This window comes from Centroberyx gerrardi, chromosome 3 (genome assembly GCF_048128805.1).
Source record: "Centroberyx gerrardi isolate f3 chromosome 3, fCenGer3.hap1.cur.20231027, whole genome shotgun sequence".
Lineage (NCBI taxonomy): Eukaryota > Metazoa > Chordata > Actinopteri > Beryciformes > Berycidae > Centroberyx > Centroberyx gerrardi.
Window position 1 is genome coordinate 28,935,299 of NC_135999.1, and position 25,000 is coordinate 28,960,298.

At 42.0% G+C, this 25,000-nt stretch overlaps 1 protein-coding gene across 1 annotated transcript in view; it reads right to left on the bottom strand.

Moving 5' to 3' along the window:
• The window catches only part of LOC139913179 (slit homolog 1 protein-like), a 75,213-nt gene that overhangs the window by 20,987 nt on the left and 29,226 nt on the right, over nt 1-25,000 (bottom strand). Inside the window, exons 5-18 of the mRNA XM_071901141.2 lie at nt 18,452-18,523; nt 17,293-17,364; nt 16,521-16,592; nt 15,511-15,674; nt 15,036-15,183; nt 11,633-11,704; nt 8,818-8,889; nt 7,460-7,531; nt 6,609-6,752; nt 5,554-5,717; nt 3,720-3,743; nt 2,424-2,568; nt 1,817-1,891; nt 138-281 (exon numbers count right to left, since the gene is read on the bottom strand). Coding sequence (XP_071757242.2) covers nt 138-281; nt 1,817-1,891; nt 2,424-2,568; nt 3,720-3,743; nt 5,554-5,717; nt 6,609-6,752; nt 7,460-7,531; nt 8,818-8,889; nt 11,633-11,704; nt 15,036-15,183; nt 15,511-15,674; nt 16,521-16,592; nt 17,293-17,364; nt 18,452-18,523 — 1,440 coding nt within the window. The remainder of the gene's footprint in view (nt 1-137; nt 282-1,816; nt 1,892-2,423; nt 2,569-3,719; nt 3,744-5,553; nt 5,718-6,608; nt 6,753-7,459; nt 7,532-8,817; nt 8,890-11,632; nt 11,705-15,035; nt 15,184-15,510; nt 15,675-16,520; nt 16,593-17,292; nt 17,365-18,451; nt 18,524-25,000) is intronic.

A 25,000-nucleotide genomic window follows, 5' to 3' on the forward strand; every position in this document is an offset into this window, starting at 1 on the left:
TTCCTCTGCTCCTTCACATTTAAATCTTTACATCAGAGGCCTTTAAGGGTCTGACTGGACTCCTTACCTTACAGCCTATTCTCTCTGCCTCTACAATGATGAAAATGACAGTGAGGAAGAGGATGAAGCTAACTCACAGCATGCGCAGCCCCTCCATGCCTCTGAACATGCTCCCTCTGACAGACTCCAGGTGATTGGCTGTCAGGTGCAGCTCCACCACCGAGCCGGCGCCGTCAAACACCCCGTCCTCGATCTCTGAGATCTTGTTGTTGCTGAGATTGCTGAAAGGTAAGAAGACATGAGTATGAAATTAGAAAAAAGCACAGCAGCACTGATGGGGCACAGGCTTGGGTGTGTGGGGGGGGCAAAGAGAAAAGAGAAAAGAGGGGATCAATAACCTACAAAATTAACAGTAATTTAAATGACCGATGTTCTGATGAAAGTACAAATGTCTTTGTCTTTGTCAGTAAAATTCTGATTTTTGTGTTGAAGCTACAAGCATGCAACCAGCTTCTCTGCTTCTATTTTAAAGACAAAATGTAATGCTGATGCTGATAAAATGTAACTGAGTGACACTATTTGTGACCAACAGATTATGTGCATTACAGTATTATATTCATCAGATACATGCATTATACAGTATGTAGTATAAATACGTAATATGTACATTACCAGTCAAAAGTTTGGACACACCTGATTGAATGTTTCTCATTCTCTTAAAGCCATTTTGATCTAAAGGCTTCTGCTTAAATGCTTGAAATTTGTTTCTTAGACAAATATAAATAGTGAAATTGATCCTATGTATGAATTTCTTTCCAAAGCCGGCTATTTTAAAGAATCTAAAATATAAGATAGACTGATTAGTTCACTTTTTTGGTTGCTGCATAATTCAGTTTGTGTTATTTCATAGTTTTGATGTCTTTACTGTTGCCAAACTTTTGACCGGTGGTGTATATGTAGTATTTCATAACTGTATCTCATTCACAAAGGCCTAATTCACACTGGGGTTTTTCACAGTTTTCTGCAACAAACAACAGCAGCGGGACTGTTGCATTCTCCCCCCCTCCCCCCTTTACCGGTTGTTTTAAGCATCGTTAACCTCATCGCAGCCTCCGCCCCCAGAGCATCCGAGCAGTTCTCACTGAACATGAACATTCAACATGGAGGAAAGTCTTCTACTCCCCCCAAAGCCAGTTGACTACTGCTGTGGTGGCAGTCGAGCGGTTAGTCGGCGCAGAAAAATCGACCGCTGAACATTTGCTTTCGGTTTCCCTTCAAAACTCAAACTCAGACATGAAAACTGGCCGACTGACGAGAAGCTAATCACATCTATCCAAGGCTTCCTGGTGCTTTAACATTTCTAAAAGATCACAGAAAAAAAAAAAAAAGAAAGCAACATTAATAACGTGGAGAGGGATTGAGCGTAGTGTTGTTTGATGATTTGGAAATAATGTGGGTTTGTGTTTACCGGCAGGATATCTGGCTAGCTAAAGTTAGATTTAATCAGAGATACAACAAAGTTGCAAGTGTCAAAAAATACATACATAGTACATAGCTGCATGTATGTCTGTGAATGATCTTGTTTATTTTGTCCCAAGTTACCATTGGGACGATCCTGACCGCCCACAAAATATACTGGAGCTGGGCGACCGAGGAAGCAAGGTGATGGCGGTGTGTATGCGAGCCTTAAATCACCTCATTAACAGTTACAGCCCCCATTCTCCCCCGCTGAAACTCAGACAATGAGATGCGTGGGAAGACGCTCTGGGTGATTAAACGTGTACGCATCATGGTCGAGGCTCTCTGAGTGACCTACATTTTCTTGAGCTGCGACAGGCCCTTGAAGGCTCCGGTGGCCTCCAGCACCGAGAGGTCGTTGTTGTTGAGACGCCTGGGACGATCACAGAGAGCAGACATGAGCAATCAACTGAACACAACACAGCAGCAAAAACATCATTAGCGGAGGAATTGGTTTGGAATGTGTGTGTGTGTGTGTGTGTGAGTGTATTTACCCAATGGGTGTGCAGTCAGGCAGTGTGTGTTCATACAGATACGTCAACATGGTTATCCATAAAGTGGCTGTGTGTGTGTGTATTCATATGTACTGTATGAGAATATGTCTGTCCATGTGCATTTGCGTGCACGTTTGTGTGTATCTCGGTATGTGCATGCATAAGAGTGTAATCATGTGTGTGTGTGTGTGTGTGTGTGTGTGTGGGGCCCTCTGTAGCTTGATGGGTAGAGTACAGCACTAACAATGCCAGGGTTAGAGGTGCCAATCCCAATGGGGCCACCCATGCTAATAATGCATGCACTTTGGATAAAAGCATCCCCCAAATAGCATATGAGATGTTTACTATATGTGTACGTGTCCATCCCTGTGTGTGTATGTGTGTGTGTGTGTGTGTGCGTGTGTGTCTCACAGCTCTTCGGTGGAGGAGGGCAGGTGTTCGGGGAACTTGGTGAGGCGGAGGTTGGAGCAGTCGACCACGTTGGCTTCACAGCGACACTTGGCAGGACAAACCGGCTTGCTGTTACACTCGTAGTTCAGACGCCTGTCCTCAGTACCTGGACACATGGGACGACAGATAAATGGACCCAGCTGGACCTAACTGGACCCTGCTGGAGCAAACTGGACCCAACTGGACCTAGCTGGACCAAAATGGACATAACTGGACACAACCGGACCAAACTCTACCCAAATGGAACAAAGTGGACCCAAATCGAACAAACTGGACGCAACTGGACCTAGTTGGATCAAAATAGACCAAACTGGACATAACTGGACCAAACTGGACACAACTGGACCAAACTGGACCCAAATGGAATAAGCTGGATCAAAATGGAACTAACTGAACACAACAACACCTACACCTAACTGGGTCTAAACAAATTGACCTGGGCCTAAGAGGAACTAAACGGACACAACCGAACCTAGTTGGATCAAACTGGAGCCAACTGTACTTAACTGAACCAAGATGGACCTAACTAGACCAAATCGAACACAAGGGACCACACTGGACCTGGACCTAAGAGGACCTAAATCAACTCAATTGGAGCAAACTGGATCTAGTTGGACCCAACTGAACTCAACTGGACACAACAGGACTTAAATGGACCAATCTCTACCCAACTGTATCCAATTGGACCTATTCAGGCATAACTGGACCCAACTGGAGCTAACCAGACCCACCTAGACCCAAATAGACCTAACCAGACCTGATCGGATCAAAATGGACCCAACTGGAACTAAATAGACCCAGCATGCCATCTACTGCATGCCGCCACAATGTGAATGCAGCACAAGGCTGTAACCATCAGGCTCAGTTCTAGCACGGACGTAAATGTATCGGCATGAAATGCATGCACTTAAATAAAACTATATAAAGGATAAAAGCTTCTCCTAAATAGCATATGACATATTTACTGTTTTCGGTTAGACCAGCCCCAAGTTTTGTGGAGAGAGAAGCTCTGCACAAGAACAACAGGAAATAAAGCAGACTTCAGTTTTTAAAAGCAAAGGCTTGTTGGTTTGGTCAACGCACACACAAAAAAATATTTTAATTTTAGACTCCGTTTCTGTACTAGCGGGTGTTACTGTTATTGTACGCTGTCAGGCTGTTTGAGTGAAAGTTTCTTTGTGCTTCAAAGCGTGATCAGGGATATATATATACATACACACACACTTTCACAAGCACAACACACACACATTTAATCACCTGGGATGTGGTATTGTTCCTTGGCTGTCATGGAAATGAAAGAGAAACAAAACCAAGTTAGTCAAAGTGTTTGGAGGCTTCAAACGAACAAATACACTCTCTCTCTCTCTCTCTCTCACACACACACACACACACACACACTCCTAAGGGAGGTCTTGTGTGAGACTGGCAGCTATATCCTTTAACATATTTGCACATGAAAGAAGGCGTGAAACCATCCGTCTCTATGTTTTGCTGTTTTATGGAAGTGATGTGTCAGCCCGCTCGGAGCTTTCCAAGCCTGGCAGCGGACTAAAGCAGCATGGATTAGTTTATATGGCGGTCAAGGCGCCTGCCATGGTTTCACTGGCGAGAGGCTGGCTTCATACACTGGCATGGAGTGTGTAATGAAAATGCCTGTCGGTTTTTAGTCACCGGCATCCAGTTACAGTCGAAGAGATTACTCACTTCGGTTTTGTCTTTCTCTCACGCACTCTGTCACTATTTAACACTCTCTCTCTCTCTCTCTCTCTCTCTCTCACACACACACACACACACACAAACTCATATACACACTTACTCTCAGTTGCTTTCTCTCTCTCTCACACACACACATACACACACACACAACAACCTCACACACATCTCTAGTGTTGGGGGAGTCATTTCACTGTATGTCATTAAACTAGCTGTTTAACTACATTGTGCAGAGGCTTGATGGTATCTCAATTAAATCGCAAATTTGGATAGTGATTTTAGCATTTTAACTACATTTTTGGCGTAGTTAACCACCGCAGCTATTTTTGGCTATAACAGAAAAGAAGGGAATTGCATTTTTTTCATCCTTAGATTTGTGTCTCTTTCTGGCAGGCAGTTGTTGGAGAGTGAACATTCCCTGCATTTTATTTCAAATAAAATCCAATTTTTATTAAAGTTGCACTAGGCAACTTCGCATGTTGGAGACTCCAAATGGCAGCGAGAGGTTAACTGTTTGAAAACTTTGAACTTCAATACTCAGAAATCCTGTAAGGTGAGCAAACTGTTTACCAACCAGCCGGTCTGTGACGCTTTATACTAAAGGAAACCAAGGAGACGAGAGAGGAAAAGATCTAACGCTGGTGAGTCCAGCTTTCTCTGCTGCTGCTCAGGAGACGGATTGCATTTTGCTCGTTCATCACTTCTTGTGGCCACACCAACACCAGAATTTCATTTGGCCGAATCTGGTGAATCTATGAGGTCTCAGTTAGCAGAGACGGGACGCTCTTCTCTGTTGCAGCCACACTTTGTGATTTAGACTGAAAAGACACGTTTATTTTTTACATCAAAATCATGCCGAGTGCAGCTCAGTCAGTGGAAATTTTGCAGTTATATGATTTTGTATTATATGACACTGCAGATGTAGACGATCTATGATCATTTCTTACTAAGGAGTAGCTACAAAGTAGTACTACTACAGAATAACAAAACTTATTTCATTTCAGCGAACAAAACGTTACGCATCTCTGCTTCATCAGGTTCGCCCATTAATCTCATCATGAAGAACAGGTTCCTTCCTGCTGCTGCATCCCACCTGTGCTTAATGATGACATTAATGCCTGAACCTGATGAAGCAAGGATGCAAAACGAATTGTTCGCTCCATTATTTTTACTTGCTAAAATGATTATAGAATAAATGAGCTGAGGCAAATGAGCTGAGAAATAACTTGTAGCTTATAAAACTAGACTTTCACAGTAGCTCCCTCAACACTGCATGTCTTACACATTCACACCCTCGCTATCTTCTTACACTCTCTCATTCTCTCTTCACTGTCTCACACACACACACACACACACACACACACACACACAGACAGACCGGAGCAGCGGAACTTGTTGCTCTTGATCTGTGCGATGCGTTTGTTGGCGAGGCGGCGGGGGCTGGCACAGCGCGCTCCGCTCGTCTCTATGGGGTTGGAGCGCAGGAAGTCGGCCAGCCACTTCACATTACAGTCACACACAAACGGGTTCTGGGCCAGGTGGCTGATGGGAAAACGGCAGAGGAGCGGACCACAGTCAGATCAGGCAGAACAGAAGAGAATAGAACATACAACAACAGGATAGGGTGTACAATAACAGAATAAAATAGAATTCAATACAGCATACAGTAACAGAAAAGAATAGGAGAGATCATACAGTAAAATATTAGAATAGAATAGAACAGAACAAAACATACAGAAGTAGAATAGAATAGAACAGAATAGGAGAGATCATACAGTAAAATAATAGAATAGAATAGAACAGAACAGAACAGAACAGAACAGAACAGAAGTAGAATAGAATAGAAGAGAATAGAGAACAATAACAGAATAGAAAAGAACAGAACAGAATTCAACACAGCATACAGTAACAGAATAGAATAGAACATACAGAAATATAATAGAATACAATAGAAGAGAGCATACAGTAACAGAATAGAATATAACATACAGAAATAGAATACAATAGAAGAGAGCATACAGTAACAGAATAGAACAGAAGACAACATACAGATATAGAATACAACAGAATAGAATAGTGTACCATTACAGAAAAGAACAGAACAGAACAGAACAGAATAGAATTCAACACAGCATACAGTAACAGAATAGAATAGAAGACAGCATACAAAAATAGAATAGAATACAATAGGAGAGAACATACAGTAACAGAATAGAATAGAAGAGAGCATACAGAAATAGAATAGAATAGAATAGAATAGAATAGAATAGAAAAAAAAACAATTTTGTTCCTCCAGTGATCTTGTCTTCTGTCACTGTTGAGGAATTCGGTGTGTGTTGTATGCGTACATGGATGTGCCTGTACACGTGTCTGCATGTGTGTGTGTGTGTGTGTGTGTGTGTGTGCGTGTGTGTGTGTGTGTGTGTGCCTCACAGGGTCTGGATGCTGTGCAGGGAGCTGAAGGTTCCCTTGGCCAGGCTCTGGATCTTGTTGTCGTACAGCGACAGCAGAGCCAGGTTCTCCAGGTCCTTGAACACCGAGGCTCTGATGCAGTGGATCTTATTGGCGTTCAGCAGCCTGCGGGACACAGGAGACAAGGACCCACATGTTTAAAGGGGAATGCCACCCAGTTTAAGAATTCACCTGCTCTTCCCCCTGCCTCAGGACCGTTCAGTCAGTACTTGTGAACCTGCACCGCTCTTTCCGAAAGCTAGAAACTGGAGAACTGAACCTTGAAGTTGCTGCGATGTCACTGGGATGTAAAATCTGGATCTGCTCCATAGACAATGAATGGGGTTGACTTTGTTGACCCATATGATTTTTTTTGTTCTTGCACCCAAATGATTTTTAAACTGTAGTTCTAGAATACAAAATGAAAACTCAACAAGCTCCACCCTTGAATTTTTGTGATGTCACTGGGATGTAAAATCAGTGGCTGCTCCATAGACAACGAATGGGGCTCTGACTTTGTTTGGCTCGGTGACAATGGAGCAGAGACAGATTAGCTATGCTTCTCAGGATGTCCATACCCGACACCTGAAATTCATTTGGGTAAATCGGCCGAATCTACAGCATTTCAATTAGTGGGGATGGGACAATCCTCCACTTTGTGATTTAAGCTGTCAGAATGATAAGATGGATGTATTTTTGCATAAAAGTCTTTGTAGCTTTAAAGATGACTCTACTGTTGCAGTCATTGTAAGTCACTCAGTCGGTCCCACAGTCAGTGTAAATGTAAATTCACACACACACATGCTTCCTGGTGGTGGGTGTTTGGGACTTACAGCAGCTCCAGAGACGCCAGGCCATCAAACACTCCTCTGGGCAGCTCAGTGATCTTATTCCCATACAGCACCCTGCAAGGCAGCACAGCACAGGGGGGGACAAGATAAAGTGAGTTCTCACATACACACGCATACATATTTACAAAGCACCACTCTCACTATACACAAACACACACAAGGCTTCCCAGTTGTGTCACAAATCTAGTAACCACATCTGGCAGCATCCAGGGGGAAACTAAATACATCACAACCAGGCTGGAAACAGAGAGCGAGCTGAAAAAGCTTGTTCAATTCAGTAATGTTCTCAGTAAAAGTGAATAGTGTGATAAGGTGGATTTGGTTACTGTGACACAGTAAACTGTCTTGTCTTTAGCCCTAGTCTCTACTCCAAAACACTCTGAGTTGTAGCTTGAGAAGAGTCAGCTCAGTTAACCTGAACAAACTGTTAGCTAGCTAACTAGCCAGCAAACACACTGATGTTAATGTGAACATGCTAACGCTAGCTGCTGCTAGCTACGTTAGCTAGTGTCAGATGTGTTAACAAGACAGTGATGGTTAGCTGACCAGATACTATGGTTAGCTAGCTAACAAGCTGACATTATCTAAACACTAAATCAATCATATGGATCAGTGATGAAATGATCAGTTCAGTCAAAAACACACAGAAATGAATCAGAAATCCCCCCTGAAAGCCCTTTATAACAAATACAAACAAGGAAGTTTCCCCACAGAGACAAACCCCTGACATGATCATAATGAGGCAAACAACCACCAATATGAACAAAAATATATGTTTGTTTCCTTAAAATACCCTATATCCACATAACTTACTACTTACATACTATTTACTATGATGTTACTATAAATTTAGATCATAAAGACTTCGGTCAAGGAGTGTAATTTCTATTCCATCAGTAAAAAGGAAGGTGTGTCAGGCAGGCTTTATGCTCCACTACAACCCTGCATGTATGTCCACACAAACACACACACACACACACACACACAAACACAACAGAACACACACTCACACAGACACATATGCATACACACACTGGCAAACACAGCGGCACAGACCACCCACTGTGACTGTTTGTACGACATGATATATCATAAAGGAATCGCTGTTTACAAGAGACCAGTCGCCACACTTCAATTATTCATGACAACATATGTGCAAACACACATACACACATGTGGTGGAAACATATGGGCCTATAGGCTGCATAGACATAATACAGGGAGACATATGTAAACACATATTGGAACAGGCACTTTGGGAAACACACCAACAGCTCAAACATGCATGTGCGCGTGCACACACACACACATACACACACACACACACAAACATTACTCACAGTGAGTTGAGAGCTCGGAGGCCCTGGAAAGCGTCAGGAGCAATCTCAGATATCTGGTTGTTACTCAGGTCTCTGGAACACACACACACACACACACACACACACACACACACAGACAAACACACTTTTGTCACAGCAGGCAGAAACTTCGGCTTTGTCTGAACTTTCAAAGTGCCACTGACTGCTTTGCTGCGTAAAGGTGACGCAAGGGAAGTTGTGTTGGCCCTGGAAACAGCCGTGACCTCTGACCCTTTGGGCTCCATCCTCACCAGTAGAGCAAGGCGTCTCAAATGTTTTCATGTCACAAATAGACACACAGTAGACTTCACTTCTTCCCCATTTGATACGATTTAGTCCCAGCAACCCCCATATGGGAAGATTTTAGCTCAACTGTCTACACTGTACATGGGGAGAGAACAGCGGTGAGAGTGAAGTTGTTTTTACACATCCTATAACTGGGGTAATTTCTAAGGAGTTTAATTATGTTGAAATTAAGCTGTTTCTCGGTTTGCTGGGGGGCCCTCGAACCCCCTCAAGGACCCCTGATGATACGAGAGTGACACCATAATGACCATAAATGACATTTACTGTTCAATTTTTTAGATCGCTGAAACATTTTCTGCTCTAAAATACATCAAACAACAAAATGGACCCAAGTGTTTTACGGTGGATTTTTCCTTTAAGTAACACTTTCATGTGCTATCCATTGGGCTCAAATATAAAATATTGTTTTTTATAATGCGTTTTCCTTTCTCCCAAATCAAATCAAATAAAAACAATTTATGAAGAAACCCCATTTCCCGAGATGGGTGAATTGTAAGTGAGCTTGACACCAGCTTTTATGTGACAGAGAGAGAGAGAGAGAGAGAGAGAGAGAGAGAGAGAGAGAGGGAGAGAGGGAGCTGCTCTGTGTTTACGTCGACTCTGCAGTTTGGTCCAGCCATCCAAATCATGACACGTTAGATTATAAAATCCCCCTCCTGCCGCCACACGTCAGTCACTCAACTGTCATATTAAATCTCTGTATAAACCACTTAAACCAGCCTGGTAATGTAATCGACCCCCTCTGACGGCTTGGGACTGTCTCACACTGATGATGTAAGACAGCGAGGGGGGAGTGTGTGTGTGTGTGTGTGTGTGTGTGAGAGAGAGAGAGAGAGAAGGATAAGACTAGAGGAAAAGAAAAACCACAAAGAAACAAAGAGAGAGAGATAATGGCTGAGGATGGAAATGAGCAGGGAAAGAGAGAGAAGCAGGGAGAGTGGAAAGAAAGAAAGCCACGAAGGAAGAAGGAAAGAAAGACATAAAGTAGAAAAAGGAAAGCAAGAGAAAGAAAGAAAGAAAGAAAAAAAGAAAGAAAGAAAGAGAGAAGAAAAAGGAAAGTAAGAGAACAAAGAAAGAAAGAAAGAAAGAAAGAAAATGAAAGAAAGAAAACAGGGCTACATTATTATTGTGGTCAAATCTACAGTTTCAAAAAATCTGCACTGCAGCACATGAAGTGCGTTTGATTCACCATGCGAGACACTCACAGGGCCACTAAAGGGGACCCACCGCTTGCTAGATGACGATAAATCAAGCGCTCCTCAGTGCTGAAAATCTATTTGGGCTGGATGTCATGTGGAGTGTCGGTGAGAGCAGGAAAACCACGAGACAGGAGGAGGAGAGGAAGACCAGCATCCAGTTGGCAGATTGGAGTTTTAGTTATAAAAACATTTCTCAGAGCCAGAAATAATCTCATTGGTTGAGTTAAAGTTCAAACTAGCCATACTTGACTACAGTATCTAGGTAAGCCAGTTAGCCTGCTGGGCTGCCAACACCATGAATACATTGGTCATGGATGAATAAAACAAAAGAGGACATTTATATATTTTTATTCAAATTTGGACCAGAGTTCCTACTTTGCTCAAGCTAAAGTGGCTCTAAAGAGATACCACAAGTTGGGATTTTTATTATTATTATTATAATTCATTAACTCTCATTAAGAAAGACTACTATATAATCACTTCATGTCATAACAAGCATACTGCATATCACGAAAGCTATTGGAAATACTTTAGTGTTGATCTTTCTCAGTTTCTAAAGAGAAATACATTGGCTCATCATTACCACGAAGGAAAAGACTGCGCTTGGATTTCAGTGTTAATAAATACACCTTCAACTCAACATCAGTTTGTCATCAGATTGTTTCTGACAGGAGGGGACCGTGGATCACATCGGGAATTGGCAACGACAAAATTGGGAGAAAATAGGGAAAAGTCAAAATAAATCAATCAATTTGAGAATGTTTCATGTGCATAAAACTGTATAGTTTCATTTAAAAAGTGCTCATTTACATTATATTGATGATTTTTAACCTCGTCTCCATCTTTGGTGCTAAGAGCTCACTGCTGTGGTGTTTCTGCACTGCACTTCCCACAGATTTGCTGTTGATGCAGTTTGAGTTTCTCTTTTCTTTGTCTGTTCAGCCATGGCGGCTATCGCTGCTCATGCTAACTACCCCGTTCTTCTTCTTCTGTTTTTTCCAAATAAACCGGAAAAACGCATCACTTCCTGTGCGACAGAGGATTTTTCCCAGAAAAGAGCTACCAGACAGCGGCTGTTTAGAACAGACAATGGAAAACTTTCATGAACTGGATATAGGCTGAATCACTGTTGTGCTATAGCAATCAGCCATTAGAGAGGAGCGAAATGGACATTTATTTATATGAAAATGTTGCAGATTACTACTTTAACATCAACTGATATTTATGAAGTCTTGTGTGTTACCAAATTTTCATTCCAACAGGGTGAGTTAGTGTGTGTTCAGCAGACTCACATTCGACGAAGCTTCTTGTAGGAGGTGAAAGCTCCAGGAGGAACCGACTTGATCCCGTTCTGCTCTAAACGACTGGAGAGAGAGAGAGAGAGAGAGAGAGAGAGAGAGAGAGAGAGAGGAGAGAAAGAAACATTAATAATCAGCTATGTCTTCCTTTCTGGCCTCCTGTAGTCCATTACACACCACAACATGGCTGCCAGCTGGATGTTACTTCCACCAAACTGCAGTTTCCATACAAGCTGCACCAGCAGCTGTCAACACCACCATGCAACATTAACTCAGCACTGGCCTCATGTCATCTACTGTGGCGTCATGCCCATTCAAACCGAAGGTATTGGATATCTAGCATCTCACAGATAAAAAATGAATATGTATTATTTTGTTGTTGTTGCTTTTTATTTGTGATATTTGATCCTGATGATTCAGATTATTAAATCCACCCCCCCCCCTCCTCATGTTGCAGCTGAGTTGGCACTACTGTTCAAATGATATGAGCTTTTGAAGGCTGAAACTGATATTTATTTTAGATTGAATCTGCAGATAGGCATTACTTTGTGCTGATGCTCAATATCAAATATCAAAAAAATCCCCCAAAATTACAAGAATTCAGTGTTTCTGGCAGAATTTCCCTGTTGTCAGGGTGGAAAAGCCTCTGAAACAGCATTTAGACCATCATGGGACACTAAAACTCTCCATTGAAACCCAGGATAATAAAAATACTAAACATATTCATGTGCATCTGCATCTGTATCATGTAATCTGAGCAAAATGTTGCATTAGAATCAATTCAGGTTAAGGGCTTCCTATAGACAACCAGTGTGGTGTTGATAAATTCTACACTAAATATGTAATTAAACAAACTGCATCATATCCGTCATTTCGTGGGTGAACGACACTGACTGAACCGTATCTGATTTTTAAAAAAAGGCCAATATCTGCCCCAATATATCAGCAAACAAGTGACACCCCGTCCCAATATTTTGGGGTGCACTACCGCCCTGCTGATACCATCCAGGCTTCACATCGATCTCCATCTCCGCCACTAGACATGAGTTCATACTATATTTCCGCGTGGCAGCGGGGACGGAGGCACGGCGAGCCTGACGCTGGAATACACATCGAAACATTAGACGTGTTGGCCGTAACACAGAGTACACGTAATGGCCAATATAATCTGTTTATTAGATTCGTCCAAGTTACCACCCGCCGTGATTAACTGCCCTGTCACGCTACTGAATGCGAGCCATTGGCCGAAAAGCAGCAGGATTTAGAGAGTGTGTTCTTGTAAGTATCCCAAAATCCACCAGCTGGCAGTCCGGTCAGGGCAGGTTTCAATACTGTAAGTACAAGAATTCGCTAACTGAAAAGCAGGTGAAGAACCGACACTAATGTCAGTAACTGGCCTTATTCCAGTGTACTACACAATAAAAAACAAAACAAAAAAAAACAAAAAATAATATAAAAAATAATGGTAAACATAATGTATTTATCAGGGTGTATGAACAGACTGTAAGTACAAAGTTTACAAATGTAACACTTTGCCATTATAATGTGTTTTACACGCTTCTAAGTACATTATGTATGAGAAAGATTTCAATAAGTACTTATATACAGTATTATTATGTACTTAAAAATACTTTTCCATAGGTTAATACACTGGAATAGGGCAAAAACCTATCTGAGAATGAACAGATAGACAGGCAGGGGGCTTACACAGAAAAACAAAGAGAAAGACACACACACACACACACACACACACACACAGAAATTGTCACACTTACACAGATGGATGAACATGTGGATACACAAACTGACAAACATGCATATATGTCCTCTATATTTACGGTACGTAAATATAGAGTATACACAAACACACACACAAAAGACACATTTCTGCTTTGGGGATTAATAGAGCTTCTCAAACAAACACACAAACACACACACACACACGCACACACACACATTAGGTGGCATACATGTAGGTCACTAACTCTCTATAGTGCACATGTACCAGAGGACACTAATGGAGTGCTGCCTGTTCTTAATGGTGCTGTGGCCTGTGTTAGCGCTCAACAGGGGGCCCAGCACATTTTATTGATCATAGTTTTACTGTTTGGTGCCAAAATGCATCGCTAAGCCAGCCAAATAAAGGCTGTTTCACCTCAAAAACCTGTGCGTTGCTGTTAATGGAACAGCAACCTATTTTTTACTCTGCTTTATTCCTCCAAGACAGAAGCCGTTGCCTAATCCTCATTGAAAAGATATTTTTTTAAAAGGCATTTCTGCAGTGGAAAGAGGGAGGGGAGATGGGAGCAGGGGATGACATGTGGCAATGTTCAATATTTACATATATCGGTGTGTGGTAAATTATATCCATCTGTGTTAAAATAGTTATTTCTGCTTTAGCTAGCGCCTGAGAAAATCACAGCTGTCCTACAAACTTTATTCATCTCCTATCTGAGCAAATGCAACCCGCCTCGTCTTCAACCTCCCCAAATTCCCCCATGCCCACCCACCTGCACTCCACTGTGAAGGGAACTACACCCCTATACCTTCAGACCATGGTCCAGTCCTACACCCCCATACCTCCAGACCATGGTCCAGTCCTACACCCCCATACCTCCAGACCATGGTCCAGTCCTACACCCCCATACCTCCAGACCATGGTCCAGTCCTACACCCCCATACCTCCAGACCATGGACCAGTCCTACACCCCCATACCTCCAGACCATGGTCCAATCCTACACCCCGATACCTCCAGACCATGGTCCAGTCCTATACCCCCATACCTCCAGACCATGGTCCAGTCCTACACCCCCATACCTCCAGACCATGGTCCAGTCCTACACCCCGATACCTCCACACCATGGACCAGTCCTACACCCCCATACCTCCACACCATGGACCAGTCCTACACCCCCATACCTCCAGACCACGATCCAGTCCTACACCCCCATACCTCCTGCCGATGGTCCAGCCCTGTATGATCTCAGCTCTTTTCCCTTTTGGCTCTCCACTGGTAGAGTGACCGTCCTACTCCAGTTACAACAGCCGAGTTACTCACCATCTTCCCTCACAGCGCTGATCATCATAAGTACTTGACGTCACCTTCTCCCACTGAATCACATTTCCTGTTCCCTACTGACTCGAATTGCTCTCAAAACTACTTTTTATCCCTCTCCTTAGCACTTACTTTATTTCTTTTCCTAGCACTGTGCTGTCATGCTATCATACTCTGGTCACAGCAATATCGTCGGGGCATTATGGCGCACTCCTTACTCTTGGTTGGCTGTAAATTTGGTGATCAAGGAATTGAAGCTCATTCTACTGTCGGACTCGCTGTAATTCGCTCTGGATAAAACGTAAATGTAAAGTGCAGCCTGTGTCTTCCGGGGTACTCACATCTCGGTCATGGCCTCGGGCAGGTGGGCGGGGATGGCGGTGAGGCCCCGCCCTCGACAGTCCACGATGTTGTTGCTGCAGGAACACATGGGAGGACAGGAGCCGGACGCCAGGCTGCACGGCTGGACAAACGCACTGCCGCCGTGGCCTGCAGTGATAACTTGGTATAATTAGTGGAAACCAATGCTGGAGATCATTGGTCGCATCTAGCTCACACCAGTATTGTTAGTGCTAGTGTTTCACCAAATTCTTCCAAATTCACTTCACTGAAGACGATCAACATGTAGAGGCTGACAATCTTCTCGGCGATGGTCTCATTTATATAGGGTAATTATACAAATGTCTCAAATTTAATGTGGTAATGACTTATTGATGTTAAAATACTAGCACCGTTAAGCATATTTTACAGGTTAGCATCCGTACATCCATCTAGACTTTGACCTGAAGTCTGGTAACCCCTGCTGGGCTCTTGTACCTGAGCAGGCGAAGTCGCTCTTGTGCAGCTCGGCGAGGTTGAGGCCCCTCAGGGTGGGGGGGGAGCTGCACTGGGTGTATAGGCCCAACGCCGGCCGCTGCTTCAGCCAGGGAGACAACCAGGCCAGGTGACAGTCACAACGCAGAGAGTTGGAGTGGAGACGACTGGGAGGAAAGGAGGGAGGAGAGAAGAGGGAGGAAGGAGGAGAGGAAGGAGTGTTAGTTGAGATTGAAATGGAGGGAAGGAGGGAGGGAGGAGAGCAAGGTGTGGGGTGAGAGGGAAGGAGGAGGGGCAGGAGAGAGGAAGTAGAAGGAACAGGGAGGAGAGGGGAGGAAGGAGGAAGGTTAGAGGTTGAGATGGAGGAAAGGAGGGAGGGAGGAGTGGCGGGAGAGAGGAAGAAAAGAGAGGAGAGGAAGGTGTGGTATGAGAGAGAAGGAGGGAGGGGAGGAAGGAGGGAGGAGGGGTATAGGTTGAGAAGAAGGGAATGAGGGAGGGAGGAGTGGCGGGAAGAAATGAAGGAGGAGGGAGGGAAGAAAGAAAGGAAGGAGGGAAGGAAGTAAGGAGGTAGGAGATGAGAGAGAATGGAGGGAAAGAGGGAGAGAAGGAGAGAAGATGGAAGGAAAGCGCGATGGAAGGAGGAAGGGAAAGAGGGATGGAAGAAGGGAGGACAGAGGGAAAGAGGGAAAGAACATGGGAGGAGATAGGGAAGGTAGAAAGGAGGGAGGAAGTGAGGGGGGAAGGAGGTAGGAAAAGAGCGAAGGAGGGAAGAAATGAGGGAGGAGGGTGGAAAGGTGGGAGGAAAGGAGGGAGGGAAGAAAGGAGGGAGCAAGGTAGGAAGGAAGGAAGTGGGTTGGGTATGGAACGAGGAAAAAATGAGGAGGAGAGGAGGAGAAAATAAGAAACAAATACTGTTAGTGCCGCTGTTTTGTTTACGTCTCAGTGCGGTTCTACAGCCAGACTAAACACTGTGGCATTGTGGGTAACGTAGTGAAAGGAGGCGAGAGACTCACAATGTGCGGAGCTTGGGCATGTGGTTGAAACTGGAGACTGGAATACTGCTGATGTTGTTGTTGTTCAGTGTGCTGGGAGAGGGAGAGAGAGAGAGAGGGAGAGAGAGAGAGAGAGACAAGAGAGGAAGAAAGGAGAATAAAAATGGAGAGGAAAAGAGAGGGAGATGGGATGAAGGGAAAGACAGAAAAAGAGAGACAAAGAGGGAGAGAGAACAGGAAGAGAGAGAGGAAAGAGGGGAAAGAAGGATGAGAGAGATAGAGAGAGAGGAAGGATGGGAGGAAAGGAGAGACGGAAGAGAGTGATGAAGACGAGAAAAGGAGAGAAAAATAAATGGGATGGGAGGGCGAGGAAAGAAAGACAGAGGTAATGTGAGAGGAAGACAAACAAGGGATAGAGAGAGAAAGAGGAAGAAATAGGGAGATGAAGGATGGGAGGGAGAGAAAAGAGAAAGAGATAACGTGAGAGGAAGATAAAGAAAGGACAGAGAAAGAGAGAGAGGAAGGGAGACAGGGAAAGAGCGTTAGAAAGTAAAAGAGAGGACAAGACAAGAGTGGAAGGGAAAGAGCAGGATGGGAGAAAGGGGGAGGGAAGACAGAAAAAAGAGAGAGAGAGAATTGAGAGAGGAAGTATAACAAAGCATAATTTCTTACGATTGGTAACAAGACACAATCCAAAGTCTGTAAGATACAGAACAGCAGTACAGGTGACTAGGTTTCAAAACATAGTTACATCTCAAATACTTTACACATTTAAAACTTTTTTTCTACTCACAGTACTTCCAGAGTGCGTAGAGCCCGAAACGCCCCCTCCTCAATACAGCTGATATGGTTCTTATCCAGCTGACTGTCAAATACAAAACAGGACTTTCTGAAATGCACACAGTGATTGAATGCTGTATATTTAGTGATAAGTAAAGTCTACTGTCCCTGTACACTGTCTGGGAGGTCCTTGTTGTCACTGTACTACGTATATCACTTCATTCTGTCACTACTGTCGGTGATGGGGAAGCTGCTGCACTTTGAAAGTCAAAAACAATTGTCAAAACTAAAAAACAACTGGTATCTGCAGTAGTTAACCATCCTGTTGTGTTACAGTCAAATCTGACCGATTTAGAACTTACTGCTGCCATAAATATGTTTCCTTTAATCTGATTGCCATAATGCTTCATGACATCAGGTATCAGAACAAAGAAAATCATGTTCACACCTTTTAGTGAAGGGTGTTGTATTCAAACTTAGGACATCTGTGTTGTTCCTGGTCAAATCTGGGCGGCCATAGGAAATGAATGGGTGATATCATCGGTCAGATTTGACCAGAAACACTGAAGATGTCATCATGTGTGGCCAAAAAACATGTCGCACAGTTTCAAAATGAGTATCCTGGCTAATAATTCCAGTTGAATGTGGGCTAGAAATTGTACATTATAAAAGTAAGTGTATATATTGTGATAATGATGAGGAATGAAGTTGGTTAATAGGTGTAACGCAGCATGAGGAGGGAATCTAAAGTTTTATGGTTGCTAATAAAGTGTTATAGAGGGCTGCCTGAAAAAGGGCTAACACCATAAGTGGGACCGTGGAGTTGATAAAACACAAGGGTTAACTACATCTAAAAGTTAAAAAAAAACAATGAATTACTAGCAACACTATCCAAATTTGAATTTACTTGAGTTACTACCAAACTACTGCAAAATCAGTTGTTTAATCCTCTACACTGACTACCGTGTTACTCGGTTAGAGGTCCTGTTATCTTGGACCATGTGTGTCATGTGCTGTGTTGCATCTCAAACAAATTCCTGGACATTTTTTGTACTTGTGCTTTTGAAGTGATTCTCATTCTTTCCCTTGTTTGTGTTTCGTGAATTTGTGTGTCTGTGTGCATGCATGTGTGTGTGTGTGTGTGTGTGTGTGTGTGTGTGTGTTTCACTCACAGGTTCTTGAGGTCCGTGGCTCCCCTGAAGGCCCTCCTTGGGATGGCCTGGATGCCATTTTCACTCAGATCCCTGAAAGAGAGAGAGAGAGAGAGAGTAATAGAGAGAAACATTAATAATCAGCTATTTCTTTCTTTCTTTCTTTCTTTCTAGCCTCATGTAGTCCATTCCAGTGGACGTGTGTGTGTGTGTGTGTGTGTGTGTGTGTGTGTGTGTGTGTGTGTGTGTGATAGACCACAGAGGAGGATGTACATCTTCCCCGGTGCCCTGGAGGACCTCAGACACACTCCATTAACGTCAGGGTCAAACCAGAGAGACCAGCAGCGGAGGAAACACCAAGTCAGCAGCCTGTAAGTCTTTAGAGCCACACTGCTGAAAAAATGTATGCACAGAACGTAGCTCTGAATCTGAAGCTGGCTTTGGAGAACTGTTTTATTAAGAATGACACTTTTACCTTTTAAGCTGGTGGGTCAAAGTTAGATTGTAAACCAGTTTACATCACAAAATTGTATTTTAATTTTTAATCTTATTACCTGTATGACTGAAATGAATCTACACAGACATACTTGATAACTTGCTACTACTTATTAACACCACACTACATTACAACTAAACTACACTATAAAAAAACTCTAGTACAGTACACTACAACTAATCTAAAAAAAACTAAACTCAACATAACTAAGCCACACTTAACTAAAACTAAACACCACACTACAGCAAAACTAAACACCACACTACAACTACACTAAACTAAACCCTAGTACACAACACCACACCTCACAACAAATGAACTAAACTTCAAATAAATCAAACTGAAAACTAAACAACACCGCACCATGCTACAACTAAACTACAACTAAACACCACGCTACAGCAAAACTAAAAAAACATCACACCACACTACAAGTAAACTAAACTACAACTAAACTACACCACACTACAGCCTAAATAAACTACACCACACTACAACTAAACTACAGCTGAACTAAAATAAACTACACTACACTACAGCTTAACTAAACCAAGCTCTGTCTCTGTCTGTTCAGCAGTAGATCAGTAGATTTTGTTCTGTGTTGCCAAACCAGTGGAAGTATCATGGAGAGGTCAGCGGTTAACAGCAGCTCTGCTGAGGGAAGGCGGTCTAAACTACAGTACATCACACTGTATCACAACTAAACTACAGTACATCACACTGTATCACAACTAAACTACAGTACATCACACTATACTGCAACTAAACTACAGTACATCACACTATACTACAACTAAACTACAGTACATCACACTGTACCACAACTAAACTACAGTACATCACACTGTACCACAACTAAACTACAGTACATCATACTGTACCACAACTAAACTACAGTACATCACACTATACTACAACTAAACTACAGTACATCACTCTATATCACAACTAAACTACAGTACATCACACTGTATCACAACTAAACTACAGTACATCACACTGTATCACAACTAAACTACAGTACATCACACTATACTGCAACTAAACTACAGTACATCACACTATACTACAACTAAACTACAGTACATCACACTGTACCACAACTAAACTACAGTACATCACACTGTACCACAACTAAACTACAGTACATCACTCTATATCACAACTAAACTACAGTACATCACACTGTATCACAACTAAACTACAGTACATCACACTGTATCACAACTAAACTACAGTACATCACTCTATATCACAACTAAACTACAGTACATCACACTGTATCACAACTAAACTACAGTACATCACACTGTACCACAACTAAACTACAGTACATCACACTATACTACAACTAAACTACAGTACATCACACTGTACCACAACTAAACTACAGTACATCACACTGTATCACAACTAAACTACAGTACATCACTCTATATCACAACTAAACTACAGTACATCACACTGTACCACAACTAAACTACAGTACATCACACTGTACCACAACTAAACTACAGTACATCACACTGTACCACAACTAAACTACAGTACATCACTCTATACCACAACTAAACAACTAAACTACAGTACATCACACTATACTACAACTAAACTACAGTACATCACACTGTATCACAACTAAACTACAGTACATCACACTGTATCACAACTAAACTACAGTACATCACTCTATACCGCAACTAAACTACAGTACATCACAATGTACCGCAACTAAACTACAGTACATCACACTGTATCACAACTAAACTACAGTACATCACACTATACTGCAACTAAACTACAGTACATCACACTGTATCACAACTAAACTACAGTACATCACACTATACTGCAACTAAACTACAGTACATCACACTGTACCACAACTAAACTACAGTACGTCACACTGTACCACAACTAAACTACAGTACATCACACTGTACCACAACTAAACTACAGTACATCACACTATACCACAACTAAACTACAGTACATCACTCTATACTACAACTAAACTACAGTACATCACACTGTATCACAACTAAACTACAGTACATCACTCTGTACCACAACTAAACTACAGTACATCACACTATACCACAACTAAACTACAGTACATCACTCTATACTACAACTAAACTACAGTACATCACTCTGTACCACAACTAAACTACAGTACATCACACTATACCACAACTAAACTACAGTACATCACTCTATACTACAACTAAACTACAGTACATCACACTATATCACAACTAAACTACAGTACATCACTCTGTACTGCAACTAAACTGCAGTACATCACTCTATATTACAACTAAACTACAGTACATCACACTATATCACAACTAAACTACAGTACATCACTCTGTACCACAACTAAACTACAGTACATCACTCTGTACCACAACTAAACTATAGTACATCACACTATATCGCAACTAAACTACAGTACATCACACTGTACCACAACTAAACTACAGTACATCACACTATACCACAACTAAACTACAGTACATCACTCTGTACCACAACTAAACTACAGTACATCACACTGTACCACAACTAAACTACAGTACATCACACTGTACCACAACTAAACTACAGTACATCACACTATACCACAACTAAACTACAGTACATCACTCTATACTACAACTAAACTACAGTACATCACTCTGTACCACAACTAAACTACAGTACATCACACTATACCACAACTAAACTACAGTACATCACTCTATACTACAACTAAACTACAGTACATCACACTATATCACAACTAAACTACAGTACATCACTCTGTACCACAACTAAACTACAGTACATCACTCTGTACCACAACTAAACTACAGTACATCACTCTGTACCACAACTAAACTACAGTACATCACACTGTACCACAACTAAACTACAGTACATCACACTGTACCACAACTAAACTACAGTACATCACACTGTACCACAACTAAACTACAGTACATCACACTATATCACAACTAAACTACAGTACATCACACTGTACCACAACTAAACTACAGTACATCACTCTATATCGCAACTAAACTACAGTACATCACACTGTACCACAACTAAACTACAGTACATCACTCTATATCACAACTAAACTACAGTACATCACACTATATCACAACTAAACTACAGTACATCACTCTGTACCGCAACTAAACTACAGTACATCACTCTATATCACAACTAAACTACAGTACATCACTCTATATCACAACTAAACTACAGTACATCACTCTATATCACAACTAAACTACAGTACATCACACTGTACCACAACTAAACTTGACTAATTTAAACTACAGTATATCACACTGTACCACAACTAAACTTGACTAATTTAAACTACAGTATATCACACTATACCACAACTTAACTAAACCGGACTAAAGTACATCAGCTGTAAATATAAAAAAATATGCACCAGAGAAGTCCATGTGTACAAGATAATGCTTTACTTTTGTCATATACCACAGAAGATGTAGTCTAAGACGTAGATATTACTGAACTTTTACTTTTAAACCCAATGTAGATTCATTTTAGCCTGGACGTCTACAACCATTCAGACGTTTAATCAAGGTAAAAATTAAAACTAAAGAGCAGAAGAAAACACTACAACTAAACAAACTAAACCAAAATAAAGCACATCATACCACACCACACTACAACTAAACTAACTGTCTGAGGTAATACTGTGTGTTGTCGAAGCACGTAGAGCTCAGCAGTGTCTGAGACATGAAACAAACAGAGAAGGAGGTGATGAGTGATATATGGAGCGACAGAATGGCCAAAAGGAGGACAGGAGGATGGATAGGCATAGAGAGAGAGAGAGAGAGAGAGAGAGAGAGAGCAAGAAAGGAAGAGATGAAGTCCAGTTGCACGTACAGTTTTTCTGCTCCATTTCAGAGGGAGGTCAAGGCCAATGAACCAAACCAACCCAATCCATACCAGAGAGACAGAGAGAGACAGAGATAGAGATAGACAGAGAGAGAGAGAGAGAGAGAAAGAGAGAGAGAGAGAGAGAGAGAGAGAGAGAGAGAGAGAGAGGGGAGTAGGTGGAGAAAAGAGAAAGTGGACAGGCAAGACAGAGATCCTCTCTTTTCTTTTATACTCTGTCTTTATAATAATCTCTCAGTCTCTGTTTCCCCAATTTTATTCAATTCAATTCAATGGGCTTTATTGCTATTTGTTTTTCTCTCTCTCTCTATTATATTTCTTTTTCTCTATCACTTTCTTTCTCTCTCAATTCAATTAAGCTGAATTCAAGTCAGCTTTATTGCCACAAATGGAAAGAAAACCAATATCGCCAAAGCATTTCAGCGCATCGCAAAAAAGTTACGTTACCTCAGAATTACATCAGAAAGAAAGAAAGGTAAAAACAAAAGTTGAAGTGGTACAAATCAAAGAACTCAAGCTACAGAACTTGGGTAACAGACACCAAGTTACATTCTGTTGTATAGAGACAATAAAAAAGTTTAAATAAATGAGATAAATCAACAGTTATTTCCGAGTTTGAAGCCTGGTCGTTTCCTCTTCATCAAGCATCTCTGGAAGTTTCATCACAGTGGAGAGAAGAGACAAATTTGGATCACATTTCATTTAAACTCAAGGTAGAATTTGTCTCTTATTTGCATATATTTTGAGATTCAAATTCAAAAAATGTAAAAATAATTCTGTCTCATGTAGTTGTGTTTTGTGCAGTAATCCTCTCTCTTGACATGAAATAAACATGAGTATCTAGGTATGTGTGTGTGTGTGTGTGTGCTTGTCTGTCTGTCTGTCTCGTAATAGGAGGGTTGACAAAGACAGTCTACACTCTCTCACACTCACAAAACAATATTAAAGATGCCTTCCCATTGCGTTGTCAAGATATCTGTTGCTAGGACACCAGGAGGCGGGTTATGATGTTTACTGGAGGGAAACAGAGACTGGTCACAGCTGGACCTGTGTGTGTGTGTGTGTGTGTGTGTGTGGACAGTAGGTAGTCTTATAATATTTGTTCTCTCTCTCTCTCTCTACCTCCTCTATTCATTTTCTCATCTGTTGTGTTCCTGTCGTTCCTCCCTCCTGCCTCTTCATCCTCTCATTGTTCTGCCTCCTCTCCTGTCGTTTCAATATCTAACACACACACATACACACACACACACACACACCACCCCCACCCATGGGCACAGCAGAGGGTGAGAAAGGCAAACTTTCCCACTCGTCCTCCGCTTGTCCTCTCCTCACCTCTCCATCCATCCATCCATCCATCCATCTATCCGTGTTACATGATGGCTCGTTTCAGCTAAGCAATCTGATTGGTCAAAGAGGCATTTCAACTGTGCTGCTAATTCCCATAATGCACGGATTGGTTGCTAACTCATGTTTTAACCAGGGAGCTGGTTAATGCTTGCTTTTTCCTGTTTTTTTTAATCTTATGTTGTTGTTCCCTACAATTAAAGCTTAACTAGGCAAGATTTTTTTTAAATATACCCATCTTATCAGCAGAAATCTGTGATGTCCCTGATTGAAACGCTGTAAATTTGCCCTTTTTATGCCCTATTTACCCAAATTATACTATTATTATTGTGGTGCTGGATAAAGTCACTGGTGGGAAATCTTCCTGGCACACAGCAAGTGACGAATCAAAACTTAACATTGTTTTATGTCGTTTTAAAAAAGAGGTTTTGGATTATTTCCTGGAGGAGACTTCCATTTCTTCCTGTGGAGTCAGCTGACTGACAGGAAGCAGAGAGGAACGTAACGCAGCGCCGAGATGAAAACACTCAATGAAACAACGATAAAGCAGAACTTTTGACCAAACCAAATGAAGGCTTCATGCTTCCTGTGATGGATTCTCTCGCTCTGTGGAACTTGTTTTTCATACTGAACAAGAATGAATGGCAGCTAATGCCTTCTTCTGAAGGAAGGAAAACGAGCGCTGATATCTCCAACCTTTAAGAGTGAAATCTCCTAAACAGCAGTGAGTTCAATCAACAACAATCTGTATCACCTTAATACCATCGAGGACGTTCTTTACTGGGATTATTGGGATGACA